Source organism: Squalius cephalus, assembly GCF_949319135.1.
Source record: "Squalius cephalus genome assembly, chromosome: 7".
Lineage (NCBI taxonomy): Eukaryota > Metazoa > Chordata > Actinopteri > Cypriniformes > Leuciscidae > Squalius > Squalius cephalus.
The window spans coordinates 31,827,737-31,854,719 of NC_137128.1; the positions used below are offsets into that span (position 1 = coordinate 31,827,737).

Genomic DNA, 26,983 nt, shown 5'->3' on the forward strand with positions numbered 1-26,983 from the left:
CTTTAGATCTGTGCTTTATTGTAAGACAAAAGGTTGCTCAATTCAAAAACATTTTGTTATGCACATCCTAGGTCATTTTCTGATGTAAATGTTTAAATGAAGGATGTGTCTTGAGTGCAGATGAATCAAAGTAATATCCAACAACAAAAACAATTACATTTAAAATCCAAAATAACTTTGAACTATCTTTCCAACAAAAAAATCTGCTTGCAAGTTCTACCTACATACTTTGTAAAACATTATACATTTCGACTGTTAGATGCTGACATTGTTGGCACTGAAAACAAAACTTAATAGGATAATTTCAGAAACCATGAATCCTGTCAAAACATAAACATCCAAAAATCAAGCCAGCCGCAACTCATTACTAAAAGATGACAACTGTCAAAGTAAGTAATTTACATATTTTTAAGGGTACAAAATGTTTGTATTAAATATCAACATATGTTACAATATACTAATTACAGATATTAACACATTTCTGTGAACTATTTATAAGCACCTATACATATAGTAGTGATACATTTACAAAGTTGACAAATTTATTTGTGTTAAATGAGTTGTATCACATTAATATTAGCCTTATGGACTGATATAAATGTTATTTGTCTTGATAAACAGTCTTAGGAAAGAAAACCGGGATTCAAAAGCAGAATAAAAACGAGTTAAATTTTAAAAGCTGGAAAACAGACAGACATATTTTACAGCACAAAAAAAATAAATATGAGACGATAAGCCTTAAAAGATATAAAAGAAAAAAAAAAAAACAGCAACAAAAATATATTTACAAATCTAAAATAGAAAGATTTTAGGTTAGCATTTTAAGAAGAGCACATTCTGTCAGGAGGGTAAGTAAGGTGGTGATGTAGTCACTGTTTCCGATCTAAAAAGAGAAAAATTGTTTTAAAAAAATCATAATGATAAGATATAACAAATGCTAGGCTAAATATACAATGAACAGATACATAGCAATTACCTTGATTTTCCCATCAAGCTGTGCTGATCCCAGAGCGGTAGATACTTTTACAAGCGTACCGGCAGACAGGTAGATCTTGAAGTGTCTGAAAAAATGAGTCTCCAGCCCGTTCATGAGAGACTGAACCTCTTTAATATCGATCCGGTCATCTGTACTCTCCTCTGAGTGAATACTGTTCCACAGCTCCCATGCATCCTGTGGATTCACCGTGTATGAGACATCCAGGGGTGGCTGAGTCGGAAGGCTCCAGGCCAGTTTCAGATACCTGATATTGCAGGTGGGATGGCAACCAGTCCACAAAGCAGCCAGCCAATTGAGAGTGGTGGAGTTTAAAGCCAAAGAACCAAAGTTGCAATCAAAAGCCCTCTCGAACCAGGATTTAACCAGGGTCGTAAGAGACTCCGGTCCACTCGTGCAAAACAAAGGCAAGCTGACAAAATCTGGAGGCAGCGACCTCAGGTACTCTGGATCCCCATTGACACACGTGAGCCAACCGCGCCAGACAACTTTCGGTGCATCTGCTGCTGCGGCAAACACCGGTTTGGATTGGATCTGAGGGAATAAGAGAAAGAAAAACAGCATGAATGCGGTGTATTTATACACTATTGTTCAAGAGTTTGTGGTTGGTGAGAAGTTTTAAAGGTCCTGTTCTTCGTGATTCCATGTTTCAAACTTTAGTTGGTGTGTAATGTTGTTGTTAGAGTATAAATAATATCTGTAAAATTATAAAGCTCAAAGTTCAATGCCAAGCGAGATATTTTATTTAACAGAAGTCGACTACAAAAAACGGCTCGATTGGACTACACCCCTCTACTTCCTTCTTTAGTGACGTCACTAGTGATCGACCGATATTGATTTTTTATAACCGATACCGATTATTTGCATGTTTATGTGCCGATTACCGATATGCAGAACCGATATTTATTTACTGTTATACTTCTGTTTTTGACACAATTATTACAACACAAATGAACTGAACAAACAATTTTATTTATAACAATCACTCCCTCCTTGCATACATAAAAAAAACTTTATATTTATACACAAATAAATAGAGGGGTCTGAGTCCAAAAAATAAAGTGCACTGTTACTAAGTGTCTTTGTTTAAAAATAAAAGCTTTGATGAGGTAAAAAATAAAAGCACAGAAATTATTCTAACATAAATTCAAAGATAGTTGAATGATGTATTTTAAGTGGTTCCACATGTTGGAGGTATTTTTTGTATTGTATTTTGTATTGAAATGTAATTTATTTTAAACAGTTTTAGAAGGTTTATGTGCCGTTTAATAGGTTTAAAGAGTGAGGAATAATTCACTGGGTAATATTAATTCACTGAATAATATTAGCTGGAATATAACATTGTCAGGAAAGTAACAAACAAAACAGCATATTTGCATTTTCCAACTAGTATGTTATTAATGAAATCCTTTCTGACAAAGTGCTGTTTATCTATGCATTTACACAGAACTATAACTTAGGCTACTCAACGCGATCGTGCGTGGAGATAATAAATAATTAATTTCTACAGAGCGGTATTTATTTAGATTTGTATTAGCGAATAATGGTTATGTATTAAATGATAATACAATTTAGGGTGTTTAAACGAGATAATCTTGTCAAAAGTTTCATTCAGTGGCCGTGCTTGAGCATTCCTGGTCATCAACCCAGTGAGTGCTCAGCAATATGAACGAACTTTTTTCTCGAGACTAATGGTGAGCAAATACAACCGATAGAGAATTGAATTCAGCGCTTTTATTTTCAACATGCACTCATTCATGTCTGTTTTATTTAATCCATGTAAATTTACGTCTTTATTGGGGCAGGACATGACGGATTTCGCTACGTGACTCCATGAGTTCGTCTCAATTCTTTAGAACTTTTAGAACCAAGCTGCAAATAAACTATATCAGGCATTCATGTCTCGAATCTCATTTCTGCATGTCTGTTATGTTAAATAAAGTTGAATAATTAAAGCAAAGCAAGCAGAACATATGTTTTACCTGTGCACAGAGTTGTTGTTGACTGATCTCCTCAGACGCGGGCTGCAATGGCGGAATTCTCAAAACGGCCACAAGATGGCGCCGTTTATCGGCGAATCCGATATTACAAAACCGATACCCGATTATGGGAAAATGCTTAAATATCGGGAAAAATATCGGTAAACCGATACATCGGTCGATCACTAGACGTCACAAACCGTTTTTTCACTAACCTCCGCCCACAGGAATACAGGCGTATTGATGGCGAAATGTCAACAGGCGTGGTTGATGTTTATCTATAATCGGATACCGCAAAAGTTTAATTCGAAGTTGTTAGTTTGCTCTGTCCATTTCACCACGGACTGTTTTTCTAACCTGGGATAATATCAAGCAGACTTCTCTCAGCGTTTCATACTGACGAAGGGGACAATTTCAACTATATTCCAGCAAGCGGTAAGTAGTGATTTACTATGGAAGTAGCGATCAACTTCACATCGTTTCTCTTAGTAGGATGAAAATAATCTTACTTAAACTGTGATTAATATACAGAAAGCGATCAAAGAACAATCCCTTTCCAATCGCCCAAGCTGTCAATCACACAGCGCGAGTTTATCTGGACACTTGCCAAAACTCGTTATGAAATCAATGACGCTGTTACGCTGCACAACGAAGCTCTTACTGTATTTATATACATGTTTGCATTGGTGAAATCATTAGTGAGTGCAGAAACTGCGTTGCAAATGCAATGATAAGATCTTTTTTCACGCGATCAACAGACTGTCATCTGCTCAATGCTCATCACTGCAACCTTTTATGTGATTGAAATAGATCTAAATACTTAAACTTCTCACGATTCGTTAATCCCGATAGCTGTAATAGTAAAAACGTATAATAGCTGTAATAGTAAAAGTTTTACAGATAGTTCCACATGTAATGCCAGATATTTCATATGCAAGCATGTCAGCCAATCACAGCAGTGGGCGTTTACATTGAAGTCTCACAGCAGACACGCCCCTTCAAACAGAGTGTTCAAACCAGGGAATGAAATCAGGCTAGGAAAAATGCCTTTTATTTCTAAATTATAAAAAATGTTGATCTAAAAAACATACTAACATTATAAGGGCACCCCAGGAAACATGATAAAATAATAAAATAATCCATGGAATGGGACCTTTAATGTTTTTAACGAAGTCTCATATTCATACATGATGCATTTAAAAAAAAAAAATCAGTAATATTGTGAATTACACATTTTCTAAAATGTAATTTATTTCCGTGATGGTAAAGATAAATTTCAGCAGTCATTATATGCTGATTTGGTGTTCAAGATTATTATTTTTTTTGTTATTATTAATGTTGAAAATGGTTTTGCTGCTTAATATTTTTTATGGAAACCATAATTTGATGAATAGGAAGTTCAAATGAATGCCATTTATTTGGAATTGAACTCTTTTGCAACAGTAAAAATGTCTTTACTGTCAAAAATGAAAATTCTGTCATCATTTACTCACCCTCAGGTTTTTCCAAACCTGTTTACATTTCTATGTTCTGGTGAACACAAAAGATGATATTTTGAAGAATGTGGGAAACTCAACAGTTCTTGGGCACCATTGACTTCCAGTATTTTTTTCCTACTATGGAAGTCATTGGTGCCCCAAAGCGGCCTGGTTACAAACTCTCTTCAAAATATCTTCCTTTGTGTTCAGCAGAACAAAGAAGTTTATACAGGTTTGGAACAACTTAAGGGTAAGTAAATGGCAATTTTCATTTTTGGGTGAACTATCCCTTACATTTTTTTTTAAAACAACAACAAAATATTATCCTGTTAGACTTACCTGAATGAAAACAGTCTCAGCATCCTCATCTGTCTCAGCCAGTCCAAGAACTGCAGTAAATGTGACTTTAAATCCCGCCTCTAACCCGACTTCAACTGCAACTCCTTGCTGTTTCTCTGCTACGATGAAGGCTGAGAGATGCTTGGAATATGATTTCAGCTGTGTATGTCTGAAGCAATGCAAAGGAGTGACATAGGACAGCTTCCACTCATTTTTCACCAGAAGAGCAATATGTTCAGGGTCAACCTTATTCTGTAGAAAGAATAAAGATATTTGTCACTCAAGCAACTCTATGTCAGAAACAGCATTTTTAGATGGAGTCATTTCCATGGTCTCTTACAGTGATGATTTGTGATTTGGCAGGTCCTCTACTGGTTGGGATCTTCAAGACTGTTAAATGTCCTGGTGTTTGCCAGAAATATGAGGGTGCTTCCACACAGCTCCGGCCATAACTTTTGCTTCTACGAGTTACAGGCCTGCTGACAGGTGTACCGACGGCACTGCATGGATAAAAGAAGCAACGGAAATGGGTTAACACAGACTCTACTACTACTAAATAGGACATACAAAGTTCAATCCCTTCAGTGTTATTTAATAAAATGTTAATGGGCTGGTTTCACAGACAGGGCTTAGATTAAGTCAGGATTAGTCAGGACCTTAGTTCAGTTAAGAGGTTTGTTCTCACGCGTCAAGCAGGTTCAGTTGAACTTCTGTTTATGTTCGCTGATCGATGTTTATATGTGAACAAAAGCCTAAATTCAATCCGTTCATCGTTATATAAAGTGACCGAGTCTCTTCAGAGAATTTCGACTAAATCACTCAATTCATACGGATTAGTTTTACAATCTCTTTATGAACTTTTGAAGTGTTAATTGCGTAGCTGTCTATAAACATGGACAGAAAGCTCTCAGATTTCATTAAAAAGAGCTTGATTTGTGTTTCGAAGATCTTCCGAGGTCTTACGGGTTTGGAACGACATGAGGGTTAGTAGGCTAATTAATGACAGCATTTTTATTTTTTGGTGAATTAACCCTTTAAGTAGCTTTTATAAACGTGCCTTAGAAAAAAAAAAACATTACTGGTGTGCATCTTGAGACAAAATAATGGCACTGAGATATTTTAAGATATGTCAGTGCAAGTTGCTTTCAGTTAAAACAGCTCAAACATGCACTTTAGTCTGGGACTAACGTTATTAAGCCTTGTCTGTGAAACCGGGGCTATATGTCGTAACTATACGTTCAAAACATAGCCTACTTAAAATGTCATTTTGAGGTTTAATTAAAGCATTTAATCAAACACAACTTGATCAGAAAACAAAAGACAACCGTTCAGACAATCGCGACTATTAGCAGTTCGCTTCCACCACTAACTACAAGATCCATTTTCATCGTATTAAGTAAAATGCGTGTTGTGTTTTAAATAAATCATTCTGCGTGGCAAATTTCTTTTTAAGACAAACTAAAACTTGAATCCGCCGTACCTGCCTCTCCCCTCCATGATGAACAAAAACACACCGAGCCAAAAAAAAAAACCAGGAACAGGATTTGAACATCCCGCTTTCCCATCGTGCAACGGGGCGGCGCAGGACCACTAATCGATTGCTGATAGCAAGGGAAAATGTGTATCATATTATTATACATTTAGTTGACTTTAGACCATATTTATCAAGATCAGTAATTGGCGGTGATCAAAGTAAAAGCATGGCACATAAATGTAATATAAGTAACTAGTTGCCATGTTACAATCGATTAGATCTTGTTTGATTAGTCGTGTCAAAGTATTACATGAGCCTGGCTTCATGTAACACACGGATACACTTCGCGATACACTTCGCAACTGTCATGATTCAGAATGTCATTGAATATTCAACAGGATTTATTTTGATTCACTTATTGTTATACGCCATATTATCCTACTATTATATGTATTTGTATTTTGTAGATTGGCGTATGTACAACATTAACGAAAGGAAAGAAAAACAAAGGTGACCGTCAGTGTTTCATTAACTGCAAAAATGTAACTGGATTTATAGAACTACAACCGCGTACACAAAGAAGACATGTACAAAACATGTACACAGTCAAGTGGAATAACAGCTCTGAAATGTATATTTTCATTTGTTAAAGAGAATAAAGGTTAAATGTTACCAGAGTCACTAAGACCTCTCATAACGGACAATGGCAAACAGATACAGATTATTTTTTCTTAGATCAGCCCAGCAGGTGTTGAGGTGTGTGTACAGCACGAGATCAGTACCTTCCATAAATCATATTTACTCCACAAAACCATCTCTTCCTCCAAACTCTTTGGCATGGGCTTATGAATTCTCCAGAACCTGCTCTACTTACACTTCAGGTAATGTGACCTTGAACAAGACTTTGTATTTGTTATTGCCTTTTTAAAAAAAATCTATTTTCTTCTTCTTCTTGTAGGTCAAAGCAGTTTTTCACAGAGAAGCCACACATGTGGAGAACTGTGCTCCAGTCAAATAGATGAAGAAGTTACTTTATGTGGCTGGATTCAGTACTTGAGGTTTGTATGGACACTCGTTTCCATTACAGAATAGAAAAAAGGGTAGTTGCGACGTTTTATCTCAAATGCTGATTTTTTTTCTCATAATTGTGAGTTTATAGCTCAATACACATTTTTGTTCACAATTTTTAGAAAAAGCATCAGAAGCATATAAATAGACTTGTGACAAAAAAGTGAGAATTGTGAAATTTATTCCATGGGTTAAACAAAGCAGCAAAATTGCGAGATCTAAACTCAGAATTTTGAGGGAAAAAAGTCACAATTGTAAGATAGAAAGTCACAGCTACCATTTAATTTTTTTGTTCTATGGCAGAAACAATCTTCCATAGGTTTGAGACACAAGGCTTATTCTTTTCGAATATCACTGGGCCACATCACTATAACATATTATTCTCTGTTCTTGACTTATTAGGCAAGATCTTTTTGTGATCTTGAGAGACTTCAGTGGATTGGTGCAAATTCTTATCCCACAGGATGAGGTAGCAAACCAATTCTCTTTCTTGTTTTGTGTTTTATAAACTAATTCTGATGCTGTCCACATGTTGGTTTATTTGTTGGTGTTTTCACCATAACATTTTTCTTTTGACACTTTCATTTTTTTAGTCTAAATCTGAACTGAAGAATGCTTTTCTTGGTCTCACGGTGGAGTCGGTCATCATGGTCAAAGGACGGGTCAGGCGTAGACCAGAGGGACAGGAGAATAAGGTTGTTATGCCTGTTCAATTGCACATAAAGAGAAAAGTCTGACACTGTACTGTTTTTTGTGAAATGTGTGTAAAATGATCCTTTTTATTCAATATTAGACAATGTCCACTGGAGACATTGAGGTCTGTGCTGAGAGCATGAAAGTGCTGAATACCTGCCGAAAGCTGCCGTTTGAGATTAAAGAATTTGTCAAAGTAAGTAAATATGATAAAACAAAGTGTTGCATGCATTACTTTTTTAAATTAAATTTTGCCTGCAATATTTCTAGGGTGAATCTCACGAAGAACAACATATCATTCAGAAGGAAAAATGATGTGCATCACCATTCAAAAATGTTGGTTCCTTCAAAAACATTATTTTAATGTTTTTGAAAGAAGGCTCTTATGCTTACCTATTCTTCATTTATTTGATCAAAAACACAGGAAAAACAGTAATATTGTGGATCATTATTACAATTTACAATAACTGTTTTCTATTTTAATATATTTTAAAACGTAAGTTATTCCTGAGCTGAATGTTCAGCAGCCATTCTTCCAGTCTTCATTGTCAAATGATCCTTCAGAAATCATTCTAATATGCTGATTTGGTTCTCAAGAAACATTTCTTTCTATTGTCAATGTTAAAAACAGTTATGCTGAGTTATGAGTTTTTTCATTTTCTTTATAACAATATCAATTTTTTTTTTATCAATTTAATGCATCCTTAATGAATAAAATTAATAATTTCTTTTTAAAATCTTACTGACCCCAAATGGTAGTGTGTGTTTTGCTGAAAAAAATCATATTCAATCAAAAACTTATTTTTTAGGATTTTTTGTTGTTGTCATTTTTATAACCATTAAACAAATGTATATTGTAATACAGTAATTGTGTCTTGTCTGAAGACAGCGTTTTAATTTGTATTGCTATTATTATTAAAGTTATTAATAATAACTAAAATTATTATTAATAAAAAAAATATATTATTTAGTGTTAATTAAAGGCTAGACCTATAGTGCAAATTTTTTTTGTTGCATTTTTTTGTTTCTATTGGCTTTAGCTAAGGCTTCAGCCTACACCATTTTCAGTTATTATGTATATTTTGTCATTTATCATGAAAAGTTGTCTATGAGTACCGAAAATCATTTTTTGTTGAATTGAAAAAATGTAATTAAATATAGCCCTGGAGTGTTTCTTGACAGTGTTTGATAGTCACTCTGTCATTTGCTGTGGAATAGCCAATGCATTTAATTCCAGATGGATGTTATTTTTATTATACGAGGTTCATTGACCAACAGTGTTTGTGATCCAGACAAAAATTGTTGTCCAAGTAGCATAAAAAAATCCATTAATTCTTTTTTTTGTTTGCCTTGAAGAAATCAGAATCCCTCAGGATGCAGTATCGTTATCTTGATCTTCGGTCACCCGGGATGCAGTACAATTTAAGACTGAGATCACAAATGGTGATGAAAATGAGGGAGTACCTTTGCAATTTGCATGGTGAGGATTAATAGTGGAATTTTCAAACTTGTGCATACAGTACATTTGCTTAGTTAATGTACCCCAATACTCACTGAGCATTACTTGTCTTTTCCCAAGGATTTGTGGATGTGGAAACACCAACATTGTTTAAAAGAACACCTGGGGTAGGTATTTTTTACGGTATGAATTAGTTTAATTCATATAACCAAAACCAAAGACTTTAGATATACAAAGACGGTACATTTATATCACGTACGAATGGGACAAAGTACAAAGTGCAATATGGTGGGATAAGTCCCATCCTCTAAATAAAAGAGTCAATCAGTATTGGTAAAGTCATCGAGTCACTGCTGCTGCTGTTAGAAGTTTCGGCACAGATACAGTCAGTGTTCTGAGACTGCTAAGGACTGCACATGTGCATTGGCTGGTCTAGCATGAAAAATAAGCTTTTTTTTAAATGCTATTTGAGCAACATTTATGTGACAGTCCACGTCAGATGTTGTTTCTGATTTGAAATATGTTATTTAAATGTGGCAGTTTTTGAGATTTCAGGATTCCCCTATTCAAATAGATAGGATGCCTGAAATAGCTACCCAGAGGCATTGCAAATATGGCTGCCAAGTGAACAGACTTTCCTTGAAAGGGACTTTGCCAAAACCTAAGACCATTTGCTAATTCAGATACACAGTATTTTGTATTTCGCAGGAATCTATGCTGTGCTACTCTGCACATTGTTTCAGTATGGAAATGTTCAGAAAATTATACATACAAGTTACAACAGCTGTGCTTGTGATTTGGATGCACTCCAAGTGATTTCAGGAATTAAAAAACGTGGCCATGAACACTAAGAATCTAAGAGTGTTTATTTATTTCTTAACTTCCAACATTGTAAAATGCACTTATAATCAAATAACACAAAAACAAATATAATAGTTACTGAGCTAAATCCAAAAAATGAAAGAGAGAGTATTGTGCAAAATGTAGCTTGACGTACTAAGCATAAAAACATTTGTAAGTGCAGAAACGTTTCATTCATGAGAATGAAACTTATTTTACAATGCTTCTACGGTGACTCATGCTTCTGTTTCTTGTTTCCTGCAAGACACCCCTGTAAGGCTTGCCCAAACAACAAACTACAGCTGGTGCAAAATATTGCCAGATCATTACCCGAAATTTTGTGAGCAATCACATCACTCTGGCTTCCTGCCTCGGGCTTTGTTGTGCTAAGAACTTATACATCTGTTTCAAAGTTTTATAACTTTTAAAGCTTTGACACATATGTATGATCGTTTGAATGCTACCCACTTTATCCGGTGTTACTGGAAACTTTAGGTTGTGGAATAAATTAATCATGGCTGAGTGAGAATAGTGAGTGAATTTATACAATGGCATCGGTACTAAAAGCATTTATTAAATTTTTCTAGCTTTTTTTACTTTCACGCATAATGTGTAACATGATCGACACACTTAAAAATGATTGCATATTCCAACATTGAGATATGCATAACTACAGTGTTTTTTTTTCTGTACTGTTGTCACTTTCATTTCAGTGCATCACAAGAAAGCTTAGATAGATAGATAGATAGATAGATAGATAGATAGATAGATAGATAGATAGATAGATAGATAGATAGATAGATAGATCGATCGATCATTAACCCTCTGGTGCTCCACATTTGGGTGTAGCACCTGTTATCTTCGTGGTCAGGAGTAACTACCCCAGTAAAACCAATGTAATTTATTTATGTTCAATAATATTTTTTCTTTTGTATTTTGAGAGGATTTGATGGTACTTATTCATATTTATGCAATAATTATGGTAAATTATGGTAAGATGCCTGTACAGCTCTCTATGGAGACTAGAGGCTTGTGAATTCTCTAGTAGTTTTTGGACAAAATTACTTAGTTTTAAGATGTGGATTTGAATGTATTTTTTAGAAATCCTCAAATAATACTTTTTTGTCAAGGTTTATAAAAAAAGAATAATCGTTTTGATGTGAAGTGTACCTGTTTTTGCATTAGGCTAGTATTACTACAGTCAACCCTGAATACAGAGAAAGCATTTTGTTACACATAACATTAAAATTCAATAAAAAATGTACAAAAATAAACAGGAATGCTTTATCACAGCATAATCCATCTGGATTCGATCTCATTTCAACCCCTTATTTCAGTTTTCTGACTCAATTATGCTGCATGGTAATAGCCCTACCAGTTAATTTGTGTTTATAATTGTGTATGTATGTGTGTGTGTGTGTGTGTGTGTGTGTGAGTGGGTGGGTCTTTTTTGCACTATTGATATTTTAGAGTTTCACCCCTTCATTGCTGAGCACTTTTTTTCTGCATCGTGGCCAATTTGTAGATTTCCCATTCATTTCCAATGGTCGGTCATTTTTGACCGTAGAGCACAAGTGTGACTATTTGTTTTACGACCACTTATCCTGCTCGAATCATGCCCTAATTTTTTTGTGTGTGTTCACATTCCAAATGCCATAAAAGTCACCAAGTTTCGGACCATTCCGATGAAGCTGTGATTTTTTGAAATTCAAAACAGAAAATGTTTCAGTCAGAAATGACCGAAGAGCACCTTAAAACACTTTTAAAAATATTTTTTCCATGCTTTTTATCACCCTGTGCTACATTATTTTTGCTTCTCTCTTTTATATTTCATAATGTGACTTTCATTTATCAGATTGGCTTGGGATATTCTGGCTGATTTAGTTCTCAGTCAGAGGCAGGAATACACACTGTTTATTCAAGTGTAACTGTGTTTTTCAGGGTGCCAAAGAGTTTGTGGTGCCATCTGGAGACCCTGGGAAGTTCTACTCTCTTCCACAAAGCCCACAGCAGTTCAAACAGCTTCTTATGGTGGCTGGCATAGACCGGTAAAATTTCACAATTTCTTGCCTTTTTCTAATTCCTTTATATTCATAGATTGTTGTCAGATGCTTGGCACATTCACTAAACTGCTTTCGCTGAATGACAGCCCCTTGAAAACAACTTTTGGCCTACATACTCTTGGAATCAGATGGTATTATTCGTAGCTTTTAGCAGCTCTGGAATTTGCAGGACTGCATTTGTTCCAATGCTGTATGAAATACCAAAACAGTGACATGTATGCGGCATGTACAGTGTGGTATGCTTTAGAATGGAAGGACACGTTCATTTTAAACTCAAATGACGCTTCGCAGTCAAGCCAGTGAAACTCTAAATAAGATGTTGGAGCCCAACAAGTGTACTAAAATATGTAAACTGTTGTGATGAGCATAAGAAGAATGTTTGACCATCAAAAAAATACACAGTGATTGTAAAAATTCTGTTTGATATAAGCAATATTTTTTTTCTAAATAAAAGATAAAACACTGAAAATTTAAATCAATGTGTTTTATCAATATATTGCTACAATATATTTACTAGAGAAATGCTAAAGAGTATTTATATATAAATAAGTTATTATTGTTTTTTATAATTTGTTTTTTTTATATAAAATTTCAATAAATGAAGATAGTGAGATGATGCAAATGTAATATGAATGTAAATTTGTAGGTTCATTTATGATTTCTCCTTTTATTTGTAATTTTTTTTATCATAAATATACACTACTACTCAAAAGTTTAATTTGATCAAAAGAGACTGAACAATGTTACAGAAAGTTACTTTGAAAAGTAATAAAAAATAACTAATTGTGTTACTTAGTTCCTTTTTTACTTTTTACTTAGTTAAACTTTTTCTCTTCTGGGCTGGGCTTGCTTGTTTATTTTTTAATTAAAAAAATGATTCTATTGAAAATTATTCTATTTATTCTTTTTTTTTTGCAAATGTATCAGCCTAAAGGTTCCAATATACCCACAGCGAAGTTCTTTTTCTTTCTGAAGTTGATGTAAATGTATCATGGCTTACAACATTTTCTAACATTGACAATAATGAATGTTAATATTAGAATGATTTCGGATGGCTCATGTGACACTAAAGACTGTAATCACAGGAATAAATTACATTTAACAATATACTGAAATTAAAAAAAAATTAGGGCTGTCAAAAGATTAATCGCATCCAAAATAAAAGTTTGTGTTTACATAATATATGTGTGTGTACTGTGTATAATTATTTTGTATATATAAATACACACACATGCATGTATATATTTAAGAAATATTTGCATACATATACTGTATATATATTTATATAGTTTATATTATATATAAATATAATTTTTTATATATATAAATAACACATTTTTCTTAAATATATACATGCATGTGTGTGTATTTATATATACAAATTTAATTATACACAGTACACACACATATATTATTAAAAACAAACTTTTATTTTGGATGCGACTAATCGCTATTAATCTTTTGACAGCCCTAAAAAAAAATTATTTTAATTTGTAATATTCATAATTTTACTTATTTTACTGTATTTTCGGTCAAATAAATTAGCTGTGGAGAGCATAAGAGACTTAAATCTTACCAACTCCAAACATTTGAATGGTAGTGTGAATTATTTATGAATTTATTATAAATATTAAATTATTTTTCTGAGTGCGCCTTTTAAATACTTCAAAAGTTCTTCGTGAAATAAAGTTGGAGTGAAATCAGGTGAACAAAAGTGCGAGAGAGGGTGGCAACCACCCAGAACACACTAGCATTGTGTTAACATTTTTATACAGGCAAGCAACTCTGTCATTGTCAAATCAGAAAATGCAAAAGTCTAGTTTCTATTAGATTTTGAAAAATGATAATGACCACAATAGAACCATTTTCATTTAAATTTTGGCAGCACGTCTCTTTGAATTAATAGTTGCGCTAAGCCAGGACTGCAGGCTAGTTCTATGAAAAGTCTGTCAAAGGAAAATGATATGCTATGCATGATTTAAAAATGTCATTCAATATTTGGCCCACAGTCACTTACGTGCTGGTTATCTCCTGCAATCTCAGGTACTTTCAGCTCGCTCGCTGCTACAGAGACGAGGGCTCCAAGCCTGACAGACAGCCTGAATTCACACAGGTAATGATGTGCTAAAGGTTGGGAGGAAACATGTAGCACATCTGACGATATCTGTGAAGCCGGGGCTCGCTTCTGATGTAGATGAATATTGAGTGTTTTAATGACGTGACTTGCTCTAGTTCATGAGGGTTAGAGCTGCTAATAGGCTCATTCAGACTAAAAGTCACGAACCCCAAAAGACCATTTTGGTTTTGTTCAGACAGGCAGCAAAAATCCGATTTTTTTTGTTTGTTGGTGCATTCAAGTCAAATCCGATTAGTTGTTGATGATCTGAATTGCAAAAAAAAAAAAAACACATAATGTCTTAAACCCGATCCAAACTGCATTCAAAAGTAAAATCAGGTTTTTATACACTGTCTGAGCAAAAGAATTAGATTTGAAAAACAAATTAGATTCATTTGCAGTGTGAACAAAGCATTTTGGCTTATTTCTCTCTTCTGTGTTGACACATCTTTTAGGTGGATATTGAGATATCCTTTGTAGACCAGGCTGGAGTCATGAGTTTGATTGAAGGCTTGGTCCAGTACTCCTGGCCAGAGGACAAAGGACAGATTAATGTTCCCTTTCCTTCCATGACTTATGAGGAAGCCATGAGAGACTACGGAGTTGACAAACCAGACACTAGATTTGGGATGAAGGTGACCGCACTTTCTTTCTTTGTACACATCATCCTAGATTGGACGTAAGACATCAATGAGGTTGTTTGCATGCTGGCCGTCCTTGGCATCACGCTGTGCTGGCATCCTGTTTCCCCACACATCACAGATTTTCACGCGGTGCTCAACAATTAAAAATGAATCTCTCGTGATGCGTTCTCTTGGACCGTTGTGCGTCCTGAATGCATTCAGTTCTGCTTGTAGATTTAGAGCCCTTTGCTGAATCTGTGATGTTTTAGCATTTAGAAAAATAAGAGATGAATATTAAATACACTACTGTTAAAAAGTTTGGAATGAATAAAAAGAAATGAATACTTTTATTCAGCAGGATGCATTCAATTGATTAAAATTGAGCGTGACATTTATAACATAACATTTTTCCCGAGAAACAAAGTATTACAGGTTTCAAGTAGATTTTAAACAGTTTTTGGTTTTTACATAAATTTAAAACAGCTGAACAGTTTTCAACATTGATTTTTGTAAGAAATATTTTTTGAATACCAAATCAGCTTATTAGAATGATTTCTGAAGGATCATGTGTCACTGAAAACTGGAGTAATGGCTGCTGAAAATTCAGCTTTGCCATCTTATAATTAAATTACTTTTTAAAATATATTAAAATAGAAAACAGGTATTTTAATAGTAATAATATTAAACATTATTACTGTTTTTCTGTATTTTTGATCATATAAATGCAGCCTTGGTGAGCATAAGAGACTTCTTTCACCCCAAACTTTTGAATGGTAGTGTATGTATTTTAACTACATTTTCTTTTATATTTTTACTTTTCTATTTGTTTGTTATATTTTGATTTTTAAAATACATCTATCTTTATTTCATAAGATATTATTAAAGTACTAAATTTACAAGTAAATTTTAAATGTTTATGTAAATTTGCTCAAATTATCTTGTTAATACAAGTCTTAATACAAATCTCTTTGTGTATTGCCTTCTCAAGGCTGATGTAATAGTTGTGGCCTGAGTTAATTCTGATGTGTTTTCTTGTATTCAGCTTGTGGATGTCACCACGGCATTCCAGGGGACGCAAATCGAGTTCATCAAAGATGCACTTCTTGAACCTGGTGGCTGCATTCAGGCTATCTGTGTCCCAGAAGGAATGGTAAGTATAGAATCCGGAGATTCTGTTACTGATGCCCCAACACTGAATCAACACCATTTAATCGACAGCACAGTGTAGTCTGATTTCCAAACAAAATAATCTTTTGAGTTTATTTCAGTGATTCAAAACTGACAGTACAATTAGTGTAGCCTGGTTTACGAACAAACAGTTCTTATCATAGGCATACTATAGTGATTCAGGTTAAGACAAAAACATGTTTTGGAAGATGGATTCATGATGTACTCACTCATTATATACATTTTGTAAATTCCTTAGAACTCTCATTCCTTGTCATCGGGAAGGCACCACACCAGAAATATCTTTCTTTTAATTCGTATTATACTTGAAATCAATTAACATAATCATTAATATAAATCACATTATTGTATTTAATCACTTATAAGATTACATTCTTTAAAAATTTGTTACTGAATGTGTTGAGGATCACAATTTCTGCCATTCATATTTCTATGAGAGGCCGATCTCTTCCCCCTTATACTGTCTCTGGAACAGGTGAAGCTAACTGTGTGTGACATTTCTTCCACAGAAACACCTGAAGGGCAAAGACTTAGAGTTCCTCAAACAAGCAGCCAAGGCACAGTATGGTCAGGTGAGTTTTGTGTCTGTTTGCTGATGGAACACTACCAGCATGCAGTGTGTGCACATCATGGGAGGTCTCCTGAAATATTTATCTGAAAGTAATCAATAAGTCAGGATGATTTGGTGGTAAAATAGTCAAATGTAACACACTCTATACTTACCCTGAGGCAAGTATCGATCTCACTAGAGGGTCATGTGTTGAAGGTGTGTTGTAGGCCGGCCATGGAGTCTTATAAAAGGAATGTTAGATGTATTTTTTTCCTCCACTGCATACGAAGTACATTCACAATTTTTAGCTTGTAGTGAATTATATAATATAAAATGGTTTGATCAAATTTTCATGTTAATTCATGTTAAATGCTTTGTACTGAGATAAAAATTAATACTAATTTGCATTTTGTCTCATTCTGCTCTTGTTAGTGATGATGCTAAGCCAATTGCTATTGCTCATCCCCTATGAGCCATTTCAAGTGGATACAAAACATATCACTCAATCAGTGTAGCCTAACCTATTCCCAAATGACTGACTATTATGATTTGTTTCTATTTGGTGAATCAAAACCATGAAACGTGATCAGTGTAGTTAAAATGAAACCCAGATGATTGACTCATGAGTCAACCTCATGATGCCATATTTTTGTAGTGGATAAAAACGTTTAGCTCAACCAGTGTAGCCCGACTCCCAAACGACTGACTCTTATGAGTTCTTTTTAGTAAATCAAAACCATACAGAACAACCAGTGTAGTTGACTGACTACCTGGATGAATGACTCTGATGAGCTGGTACTTTTTAGTAAATCAAACAACTTGCAAGCTGCAAACTGCAACTTCCTGCATAATATACTTAAGGCTTGTGAGACTTAAATCAGTGTAGTTTTGCCAGTAGTATCTTATAAAACAATTATTGATAAAATATGTTGCCATATTTTTTGTTTGTTTAGTATTATTTAACATAACCCCAAACTTGAAGTGTATAGTAATATAGTACATTTAATTTAAAGGGTTAGTTCACCCAAAAATGAAAAAACCGTTAACCTTTTGTTCATCTTCAAAACAGAATTGAAGATATTTGAATGAAATCTGAGGGCTTTCTGTCCCTCCGTTGACAGCTACGCAACTACCACTTTGCCTTTTTAAAAGTTCCTAAAGAGATCATAAAACTAATCCATATGAATCGAGCTGTTAAGTCCAAATTTTCTGAAGAGACACTATCGCATTATATGATGAACAGATTGAATTTAGGTTTTTATTCACATATAAACACTCATCATCAAACATAAACAGAAGCTCAACTGTTCTTGCTTGACGCTCAAGGACTAACCTCATTGGTTATTGCAGAAGCTCAAACATGCTGGGTAACACTCGAGAATGAACCTCATTGGTTCTCGCACTTCAAGCAAGCGTGCTTCAGCTTCCATTTACCATAACTGATGTGACATGACATGACCTGAAGGCCAAGTATGGTAACCCATTCTTGGAATTTGTCCTCTGCATTTAACCCAGTGAGTAGTGAACACACACACCACACTGCAAACCATGGAAACACACCCGGAGCAGTGGGCAGACATTTGCTTGAGAATCGAACCCGCAACCTTCGGGTTACCAGTCTGACACTGTCTGACTCGGTCTGTGCATTTATCAATGTTTATATGTAAATAAAAGCCTAAATTCAATCTGTTCAGCAGAGAAAGCAATGATGTTTCTTAAGAAAATTTGGACTGAACCGCTCAATTAATATGGATTCATTTTACGATTTCTTTATGATCAAAGTGGTAGATGCGTAGCTGTCAATGGAGGGACAGAAATCTCTCAAATTTCATTGAAATATCTTCATTTGTATTCTAAAGATGAACGAACTTCTTATGGGGTTTGGAACGACATGAGGGTGAGTAAATGACAGAATTTTCATTTTTGGGTAAACTAACCCTTTAATATCCTTCCTAAAAAGTACATCTTGATAAATTTTTTACTGAATAAACTTAAATCTAATTCCTGTCAAAAGGGGAACGTTGTGTTAATAATAGTCTCCTATAAAAGTCAAGAGTAATGATGAGGGACATAACTTTTTAATGTTTAATGTGGACACCACTTCGGGTGACTCAAGTTAGATTTTTGGCTTGTTTTACTTTTTACTATGATGCCGTACTTCTCTCTCTCTCTCTCTCTCTCTTTGCTTCCTGTCAAGTCTCTACTATCCAATAAAATAAAGGCAACTTACCAAAAATAAATAATAAAAAAAGAAAAAAGTTATTTCAAAACTTATAGCTGCTTAGTTTTCCCACTGAAAACACTTTATATATTCTTCTGTCTGTATGTATAAATGTAAAGTGAACTTTGAGCTAGTGTTCTTGGCTTGAACTAAATGGCATCGTCAAAGGTGATTCTCCATTGCTATCCATTTTAGTTCAGGTCTTGGCTTGGTTTGTGTCTGGGAAACCAGCCCGCAGAGTTCTCGAGACTGATGATTGCTCGAGTTTGTGCCCTATGCTGTCAATGGCAATTGAATATGGTCCGGTGGAGGAAATGGATGATCATTGCTGTGCTTGCGCCGTGTGTCGTACAGGAGGTGAGCGTGGCTCCAGTAAGGGCAGATGGTTCACTGAAATCCCCTCTCAGCCGGCTGCTCTCGGACACGGCCAAACAGCAGCTGCTCCAGATGGCCCAGGCCAATGCTGGAGACCTGATCTTCATCACGGCCGGACCCCGGGAGGACGTGGTGCGTATCCGCCTCCATTTTGTTCCCTGTCTTCACAGATTGATATAACCATGTTGATTCAGTTTCATAGATGCATCATGAGAGCTCAGCGAGCATATATTTAAATAAAACTACAGTTGGACTACAAGTACATCAAGACATTTTGCGTTTGAGTAAATAATTCAATGATCAGCATCCCTATTTATGGTCCTCAAGTACCTTCCCATCAGTATTTGTGCCCTAAAGTGATTGATGACTAGGGTTTTTTTTAGAAAATATGGCTTCAGAGGAATGCTGACATGATCTAATCACTTTTAAAAGAATAGTCATCTTTTCCATGCCTCAGCTCTCGCTCGGGGCTGGTGCAGATGGTGAGCTTGGCAGAAAGTGAGACACTGTTTAGTCACAAAGCAGAGAAGTGGGAGATGGCTAGGGATAACTGGCGAGCTTTGTGTGCTGAGGTCGTGGGATGAATGGTGATGCTAGCTCAGAAAGCAAGAGAAATGAGAGCTGAGGGAGATCTTTCTCCTCAAATATAGTTTTAGAGAACTTGGCATTCATTAACATGTACCTGCCCCTAAATGCATGAATTTTTTATTTTTTTTTGAACTGTTCCATGAATGATCAAAAAACTACTAGTCAGATTTTTAAATTTTTAAAATGACAAATCCATGGTTAGAAGTGACTCTCAAATTTTCTGTAGCACTTCAGTATGCTTCCTAAGGCTATCATAAAGTTTCTGGTTCTTAACCTGAAACATTCATACTCTTTTATGTATCTCAAAGGGATAGATCAAACAAAAAATATATTTTTTTTATCATTTCCTCAACATCATATTGTTCCAAACCTGTATGACTTACTTTCTTCTGTAAAACACAAAAGAAGTTAGTATGAAGAATGTTTCAACTGTTTTTGTTCATACTATGAAAGTCAATGGGCTCCAAAATAACACTGGATCCCTTTGACTTTCATTGTATGGACAAAAAATGTAATAAACTAAAACTATTCATTTCAGTTTTCAGTAATTAAAATAATGCTGAAATAAAATATGAATATTAGATGAAAAACCTAAACTTAGGAAACTTAAGTAAAAATTAGACATGTTGTCAACTATCTGAAATAAAGTTACTAATTACTAAAACTAAAATAAAAATAAACCTATATATAAATATATAGACAAAAATAAAATGCCAAAAGCATGTAAAATTACTAAATCTAAAATGAAAATGAAAATTGAAAATATAAAAATAAAAGCTAATTCATGTCGGTGATGCAGGTTCGAGTCCAGCCTGCAACATGTCCTGAACCTATTACCTCTTTCTGATAATTTCTTGTCACTGTTGATATCTTGTCACTGTTGACTGTTGTGTTTAGCTATAAAGTAAAAAATGTAAATTAATTTTGTCATGTTGTAGCGTCCTCTGCTGGGGAAGCTGAGACTGCAGTGCGCTGAGCTGCTTGAGCACTACGGCGTGCCTGTTCGTGACCCCTCTGTCTTTCACTTCTTGTGGGTGGTGGACTTTCCCCTCTTCTTACCCAAAGAGGATGATCCAGAGATGCTTGAGTCTGCCCACCATCCCTTCACGGCTCCAGTCCCCGAGGACGTCCATCTGCTCTACACCCAGCCCCACAACGTATGTAGTGTCACATCACAGATAGTGGATCATCACAGATTGTCTTTTTTTAACCTTACAGAATCATAGCATTGCATTTTGATGTAAACAGGACAGAACAGGACAGGACATCTTGACAGTCATGAAGATTAAAATAGTAAATAATATACACTATTATTAAAATGATTCTTCTGATAGCAAAGCTGAATTTTCAGCAGCCATCAGTGTCACGTGATCCTTCAGATATCATTGAAATATGATTTGGTGCTAAAGAAACATATCTTATTATTAGCGCTCTTGAAAACAGCTGCTATACATTTATGTGAAAACAGTCATGCATTATGTTCAGGATTCATTGACATTGATGAATAGAAATTTAAAATAGAACAGCATTTATTTTAAATAACTTTATAAATGGTTTCACTGTCACATTTAATACATTTAATGCGATGCTCGATGGTGTTTTAAGCCCCCAATGGCTCCTTAGAGGCAGCTAACTCTACCCTCAACCTTAAACCTACCCATCCTCTCGCTGCCTGGAAGGCGCCGTTGGGGGCTTAAAACACCAAACACCTAATGCGATCTTATATGGTTTCCTTTAAAAAACACTTTTGAAACCAAGTGTGCGTTTTTCTAGTTTTGCTGTTCTCTAAAATTTGCTCATAGTGATGATGATTGTCTGATATATGAGTAAATCAATCTTTGGAGTCATTTTATTCCAATGAATTAGTCAAATTGGTCTAAATTACTCATTAGCGAGTTAGTCTGAATCAAAACAATTAAAAAAAATCCTTATCCAGTAGTCACAATAATCACAAAAGGGTTGATTGGTTTTGTAACCAACCAATCAAATGAACCGACCTCTGACATCAAATGAAGTTGCAGATGTGATTAGCATGATATCATCATTGTTCGCAATGTATTGAATCGTGACATACAGTAGGTTCCAAAAGACATTAAAAATTTGATCTTTTAAAAAAAAGAAAATTTAGACGAAAATACATGTAGCATTAGATAACATAACATATGGTAGAATTTGTAATGAAAAATTGTGTATTAAATGAAAAAAACAATACAAAATAGAAGCATTTTTACTGGTGGTCTTAGGCATTTAGACCCCACTATGTATTTTGATGTGCATTGTACCGTGAGGTTGTTGTTGACACCTAGCACTAATCTATGCTTTTATCACTTTGTAAGTCTACAGTCATGAGCCAAGTTTATCATAGAGGAAATGTATGATCTCGTTCTGAATTCCACACGCTTCCCCTACCTGTTTATCTGTTTTCTCAGGTGCGTGGCCAGCATTATGACTTGGTGCTGAATGGCTGTGAGATCGGAGGAGGTTCAATTCGTATCCACAATGCCTCTCAGCAGCTGTATATCCTGGACACGATTCTCAAGGTAATGGAACAAGAGTGAAAAATTACATAGCAAGCGAAGTGCATCATTTAATGCTACTCTGACAGCGAGTTAAAGCACCTGTAATAGATGTGTCCAGATACCTGACTGCACCATTTTCTTATTTGTGACTCTTACTTAACACCCCCGCACCATCGACAACCTGTTCGGTCGCTGTGGCAACCCATTAAGCTATATTTAACCGTCTTTTAAGAGCACAGATGCTTTGGATCTTAAGAGCCAGGGAGAAGAAACATCACATTAGGGTGTTTTTACCCAAGTTGAGTGTGCTATCATAAGGTTTGTATCTACAAAGCAAATCTTTTTGAAGGTCCATTTACTCTCTTGGCACTAAAGTAGATGTATGGATCTGTACGATTTATACATACTGAGACTATGAACAATTCCCTTTCAAGCTGAAAAGGCTGTGAACAAGGTCCACTGTGTCTTTTTTCCATGCTGTCTGTGTTAAAGGAAGACCCATCACTTCTTTCTCATCTATTGGAGGCTCTGGACTCCGGGGCCCCTCCTCACGGTGGAATCGCGTTAGGTGAGTGAGCATTCAATACATGCTACCTTGGACTTTCGCAAGGTTGTTGGGTATCACTGTGACGAAAGGCCTTGTTGATTACATTCTCCTGTTGGTTAAAGTGGAACGGTCATGCTCAGAAACTGAAATTGCTTGCCCAGCCAAGAAATTTTGGCAGCTTTGTTTCAGTTTGAGACTGTAAACTGAAGCATGAAGTGCCCTTGATCATTCGAGAACTTCTGTTTGGGTTTATTTCTGTGTATGGCAGAACTAGAGCTGTTTTTACAGCTTGCATAACCTCTGATACACAAAATTACCATGTTCTTGTTTACATTATAAAGATTAAAGAGTATAAAGTATGTCTTTAACATCTGAGAGAAATATGTATAATTATTAGGGATACACTGATTTTAAAATTTGAATTGTTTTTATGTGATGGCCAATAATGGTTTAATGGCAGATATTATAATGATATACTTGTTCCAAAAAAAAAAAAAAAAAAATTAGTTGTTTTAAATGCTACAAGTGAATATAGGCATCACAATATTATAATGTACAGTATGACAAATGGATATTCATTTTGAGATTTGCTAAATATTACATTTATAGTGTTGTTTTAAAGATTAAGTTAAAGTGAGCATTTGTTGTCAGCAAATGTCATTTAAATGTAAAAATACGGGAAATGAGCATGCATGAATGAATTAATTAAATATATATTATTAAATATTGTAATATAAATACACTACCATTCATAGTTTTGTGCTCCATATGTTTATTTTTTAAAGAATTTAAGATTTTTATAAAATAGATTCATCGATGCATTAAATTGAACAAAAGTAAAAATAAAGATATTTATAATGTTACAAAAAACTTTTGTAAAAAAAACTTTCTATTCAGCAAAGTATCCTGAACAAATATATCATGGTTTCCATAAAAATATTAAAACAGCACAACTGTTTTCAACGTTGATAATAAGAAATTGTTCTTGAGCTCCAAATCAGCATATTGGAATATTCTGGATCATGTGACACCGAAGACAAGTAATGGGTGTTGAAGATTCAGCTAATTTTTCACAATATTAATTTTTTTACTTTGATCAAATAAATGCAGCCTTGGTGAGCAGAAGAGACTTCTTTCAAAAATATTTAACATTCTCACCAACCCCAAACTTTTGACCGTTAGTGTATATTAATTATATGAAAAAATTACACATAAAAAATCACTATGCATAATCAATAATGTAACCGAAAAGTTGTGCATTCCTAATAATTCTAAAATTGCTATTTTTCTTCTGAACAGGGCTGGATCGACTGGTGTCCATCATTGTAGGAGCTCCCAGTATCAGAGACGTCATAGCTTTTCCAAAATCCTTCAGGGGTCATGACCTCATGAGTCACGCTCCAGACTTCGTCTCTGAAGAAGATCTGAAGCCGTACCATATTTCTGTGGTCTGGCCAAGCACAGATACAGGGGGTCAGCAGGACAACTCAATGTAAGCACTAATATGTGTATTAAGTTCAGTGTTGCCATCTGTGCCCACGCTGGTGATGGACTTCAGAGCAGAAGCAGCAGGATCACTTCCTGTCCTGAGAGAATTGAGCACCATCTTCAGAGTGAAGGCCATGTCTGTGTACTCTACATCATGAAACTCTTCTCGTCTGCTGCTTGAACAGATCAGTCATGTATTTTCTTATCATATACATGCTCTGTAATTAGTGTTTTCAACTGTACATTTTTTAATTAAATTTGTTTTCGTGAAAAACCAGAGAGAGCATGGCTGAATATTTCAGTAGGGGGCAGTGTTGTTCCATTCCATCTGTTTACATTGCTTCTCCCCCCTCTCCACATGCCCTGTGTTGAAGTCAGCATGCATCATATCCTAAAAAAATTTCCCCCACCACCAGACATACCAAATAAAGCTACATTTCAGTTTTTTTTAGCGATGCCTTATCTGCAAAAGCAGATGCTCATTTTTCATGCCCAGGTACAGCTACTCATTACAGCCAGTGTTGTTTTAAAACAGACCTGTGAGCTGGCCGCCATGCTGTGAACACAGTTCTTTGTGTATGACATGCTGTTTTTGCTGCTCTTCCAATGACTTTTCCTTAAGTACCCACTCTATTTACATTACCATGTTTACCTGGAAGTACCTTCCCACGTTCGGTACGTTTCTATTAGTGCTTTAGAGACAATTTCAGTACCGCTATAGAGCTATAGAGCTCTTCGTCTAGGACCGGGATCTGAACTACTGGACTATTGACCCTCAAAACTATTTTAACATTCTGGTTTGCTCTTTTAACCTGTAGTCCTCTTAAAGGGGATAGTTTAATTCTAACCTGTTAGATTTAATTTTAACCTGGGTTCTTAACCTGTTTGATTTTCTTTCTCATGTGGAACACAAAAGAAGATATTTTCAAAAACATTTCAAGTTAGTGATGCATCAAAATTTCAGCAACCAAAAATAGCCAAAAAAAGATTTGGAGGGCTGAAATCAGCGCTTTTCAGATGACACATTGTGACCTCTTCTATTTTATGCACACAGCATGCATAAGACATGTTAGCAGTGTGTACCCACTTCATTGTGCCTAAAAATAACGCTAGAGTTGCAATAAGTGAAATTTGTTCAGCTGAAATTTAGAGTTGCTGAAGAATTTTCCTACGACTGGTTTAATTTATTATCTGAGAACATGACACTCTGAACTGCACACGGAGTTTAGTTCCCCAAATTTAATCACCAAATCATTGGCTAACTAATAAAATAAAATATAAACAATTGGTGGATTACTACAGGTTTGGAGCAACATAAAAGTGAGTAAATGATGAGCATTTTGGGTGTTCACTATGTGGCGCAATGATTTATATTTCACAAATAAAACGAGTATGTAAATATGCAGCTGTAGCCTCTTTTGGTTATCCTAAGTTTGGTTACGGTTGCAACACAAAACTGCAGTGCTTGCATTATAATCAACAGGCCTGTCTACACCGTTATTTCTATTTTTAAACACACTGCAGCTACTCAAGCTATTTTATTTTGCCGTCCAAAATAAAATGATTTTCAAATAAAATGTTTGAATTGCTTGTGTATTGATCGTGTTAAATCTTCACAAACAGCGCTTCAATCTTTCAATCTTTATTTATGTTCAAGTAACTTGACCTTTACATCAAAGAAAGTGTGATTTTCTGATCTCTTAATAGAGCTGCTACTTCCCTGATCTGCAAGAAGAAAATTGCAGCTTTCAAAGAATGCGATCTCAGGCATCATTACTCCACTCAGCATGCGGTGCAGTCTGTTAGGTATGAGTCTGAGATGAGCTGCTCAACTCCAAAAAGATCTAACCATGCATCATTAATTGTATATAGTTAAAATCCATAGTTGTAAAACCCTGTTGCCTGGTTTCACAGACAAGGCTTAAGCTAGTCCCAAAATAAATGTATGTTTGAACTGTCGTACCTGAAAGCAACTTGCACTGACATATCTTAAAATGTGTCAGTGCCATTCTGCCCTACAAAGGCAAAAGGCAGTAATTTCATTTTTGGTCAAAAATGAGTTACTGATATTTTTGGGACATTCAATACCTCCTTTATCATGTGGATAAGTATCTTGAGTCAAATCCGTTGTTTTTTTTTTTTTTTTTTTTTTTGCGAAAATATTGGGTTGTCTTAACAGTAACGACTAAAAGCACAGGAGAAACCAAGGCAGAACACCGTAACACCAGTTACCCTTTTTGCCTTTTTTTTTTTTTGAATGCTCAAATTGAGTTAGGATACTCTGCTATGTTTTGCCTTTGTTTAGAAGTCACTGTGCCATCCTGGAGTTATGGTATTCTGCCTTTGATTTACTGTCCATTATAGTTTGCTGCATTTAAATT

General features: G+C 35.1%; 2 protein-coding genes across 2 annotated transcripts; one reads left to right on the plus strand and one right to left on the minus strand.

Moving 5' to 3' along the window:
* Nucleotides 1-2: 2 nt before the first annotated feature.
* cenpl (centromere protein L) lies at nucleotides 3-6,449 on the minus strand. The gene is made up of 5 exons (XM_079877717.1): nucleotides 6,271-6,449; nucleotides 5,131-5,290; nucleotides 4,791-5,042; nucleotides 977-1,528; nucleotides 3-883 (listed from the first exon to the last, which is right to left on the minus strand). The coding sequence occupies exons 1-5, from the start codon at nucleotides 6,285-6,287 to the stop codon at nucleotides 809-811; spliced, it is 1,056 nt and encodes a 351-aa protein (XP_079733843.1). The 5' UTR covers nucleotides 6,288-6,449; the 3' UTR covers nucleotides 3-808.
* Nucleotides 6,450-6,530: 81 nt separating this feature from the next.
* Nucleotides 6,531-26,742, plus strand: dars2 (aspartyl-tRNA synthetase 2, mitochondrial). The gene is made up of 18 exons (XM_079877714.1): nucleotides 6,531-6,895; nucleotides 7,000-7,145; nucleotides 7,223-7,322; nucleotides 7,735-7,801; nucleotides 7,926-8,027; nucleotides 8,126-8,221; nucleotides 9,382-9,505; nucleotides 9,605-9,651; nucleotides 12,266-12,372; nucleotides 14,431-14,500; nucleotides 14,959-15,138; nucleotides 16,169-16,276; nucleotides 16,824-16,886; nucleotides 19,440-19,592; nucleotides 20,987-21,205; nucleotides 22,478-22,588; nucleotides 23,060-23,135; nucleotides 24,414-26,742. The coding sequence occupies exons 1-18, from the start codon at nucleotides 6,861-6,863 to the stop codon at nucleotides 24,608-24,610; spliced, it is 2,001 nt and encodes a 666-aa protein (XP_079733840.1). The 5' UTR covers nucleotides 6,531-6,860; the 3' UTR covers nucleotides 24,611-26,742.
* The last annotated feature ends 241 nt before the right edge of the window (nucleotides 26,743-26,983 follow it).

What these genes read in the sequence shown, in the direction of transcription:
- cenpl (XM_079877717.1), bottom strand. An exon ending in CCAAATCACAAATCATCACT is followed by an intron (nt 5,043 to 5,130) that starts GTAAGAGACCAT and finishes TTCTTTCTACAG; the next exon opens with AATAAGGTTGACCCTGAACA. An exon ending in AGCTTGATGGGAAAATCAAG is followed by an intron (nt 884 to 976) that starts GTAATTGCTATG and finishes TTCTCTTTTTAG; the next exon opens with ATCGGAAACAGTGACTACAT.
- dars2 (XM_079877714.1), top strand. Translation starts at nt 6,861, where the DNA reads ATGTACACAGTCAAGTGGAATAACAGCTCTGAAAT. An exon ending in CTGCTCTACTTACACTTCAG is followed by an intron (nt 7,146 to 7,222) that starts GTAATGTGACCT and finishes TTCTTCTTGTAG; the next exon opens with GTCAAAGCAGTTTTTCACAG. An exon ending in GACAGCCTGAATTCACACAG is followed by an intron (nt 14,501 to 14,958) that starts GTAATGATGTGC and finishes CACATCTTTTAG; the next exon opens with GTGGATATTGAGATATCCTT.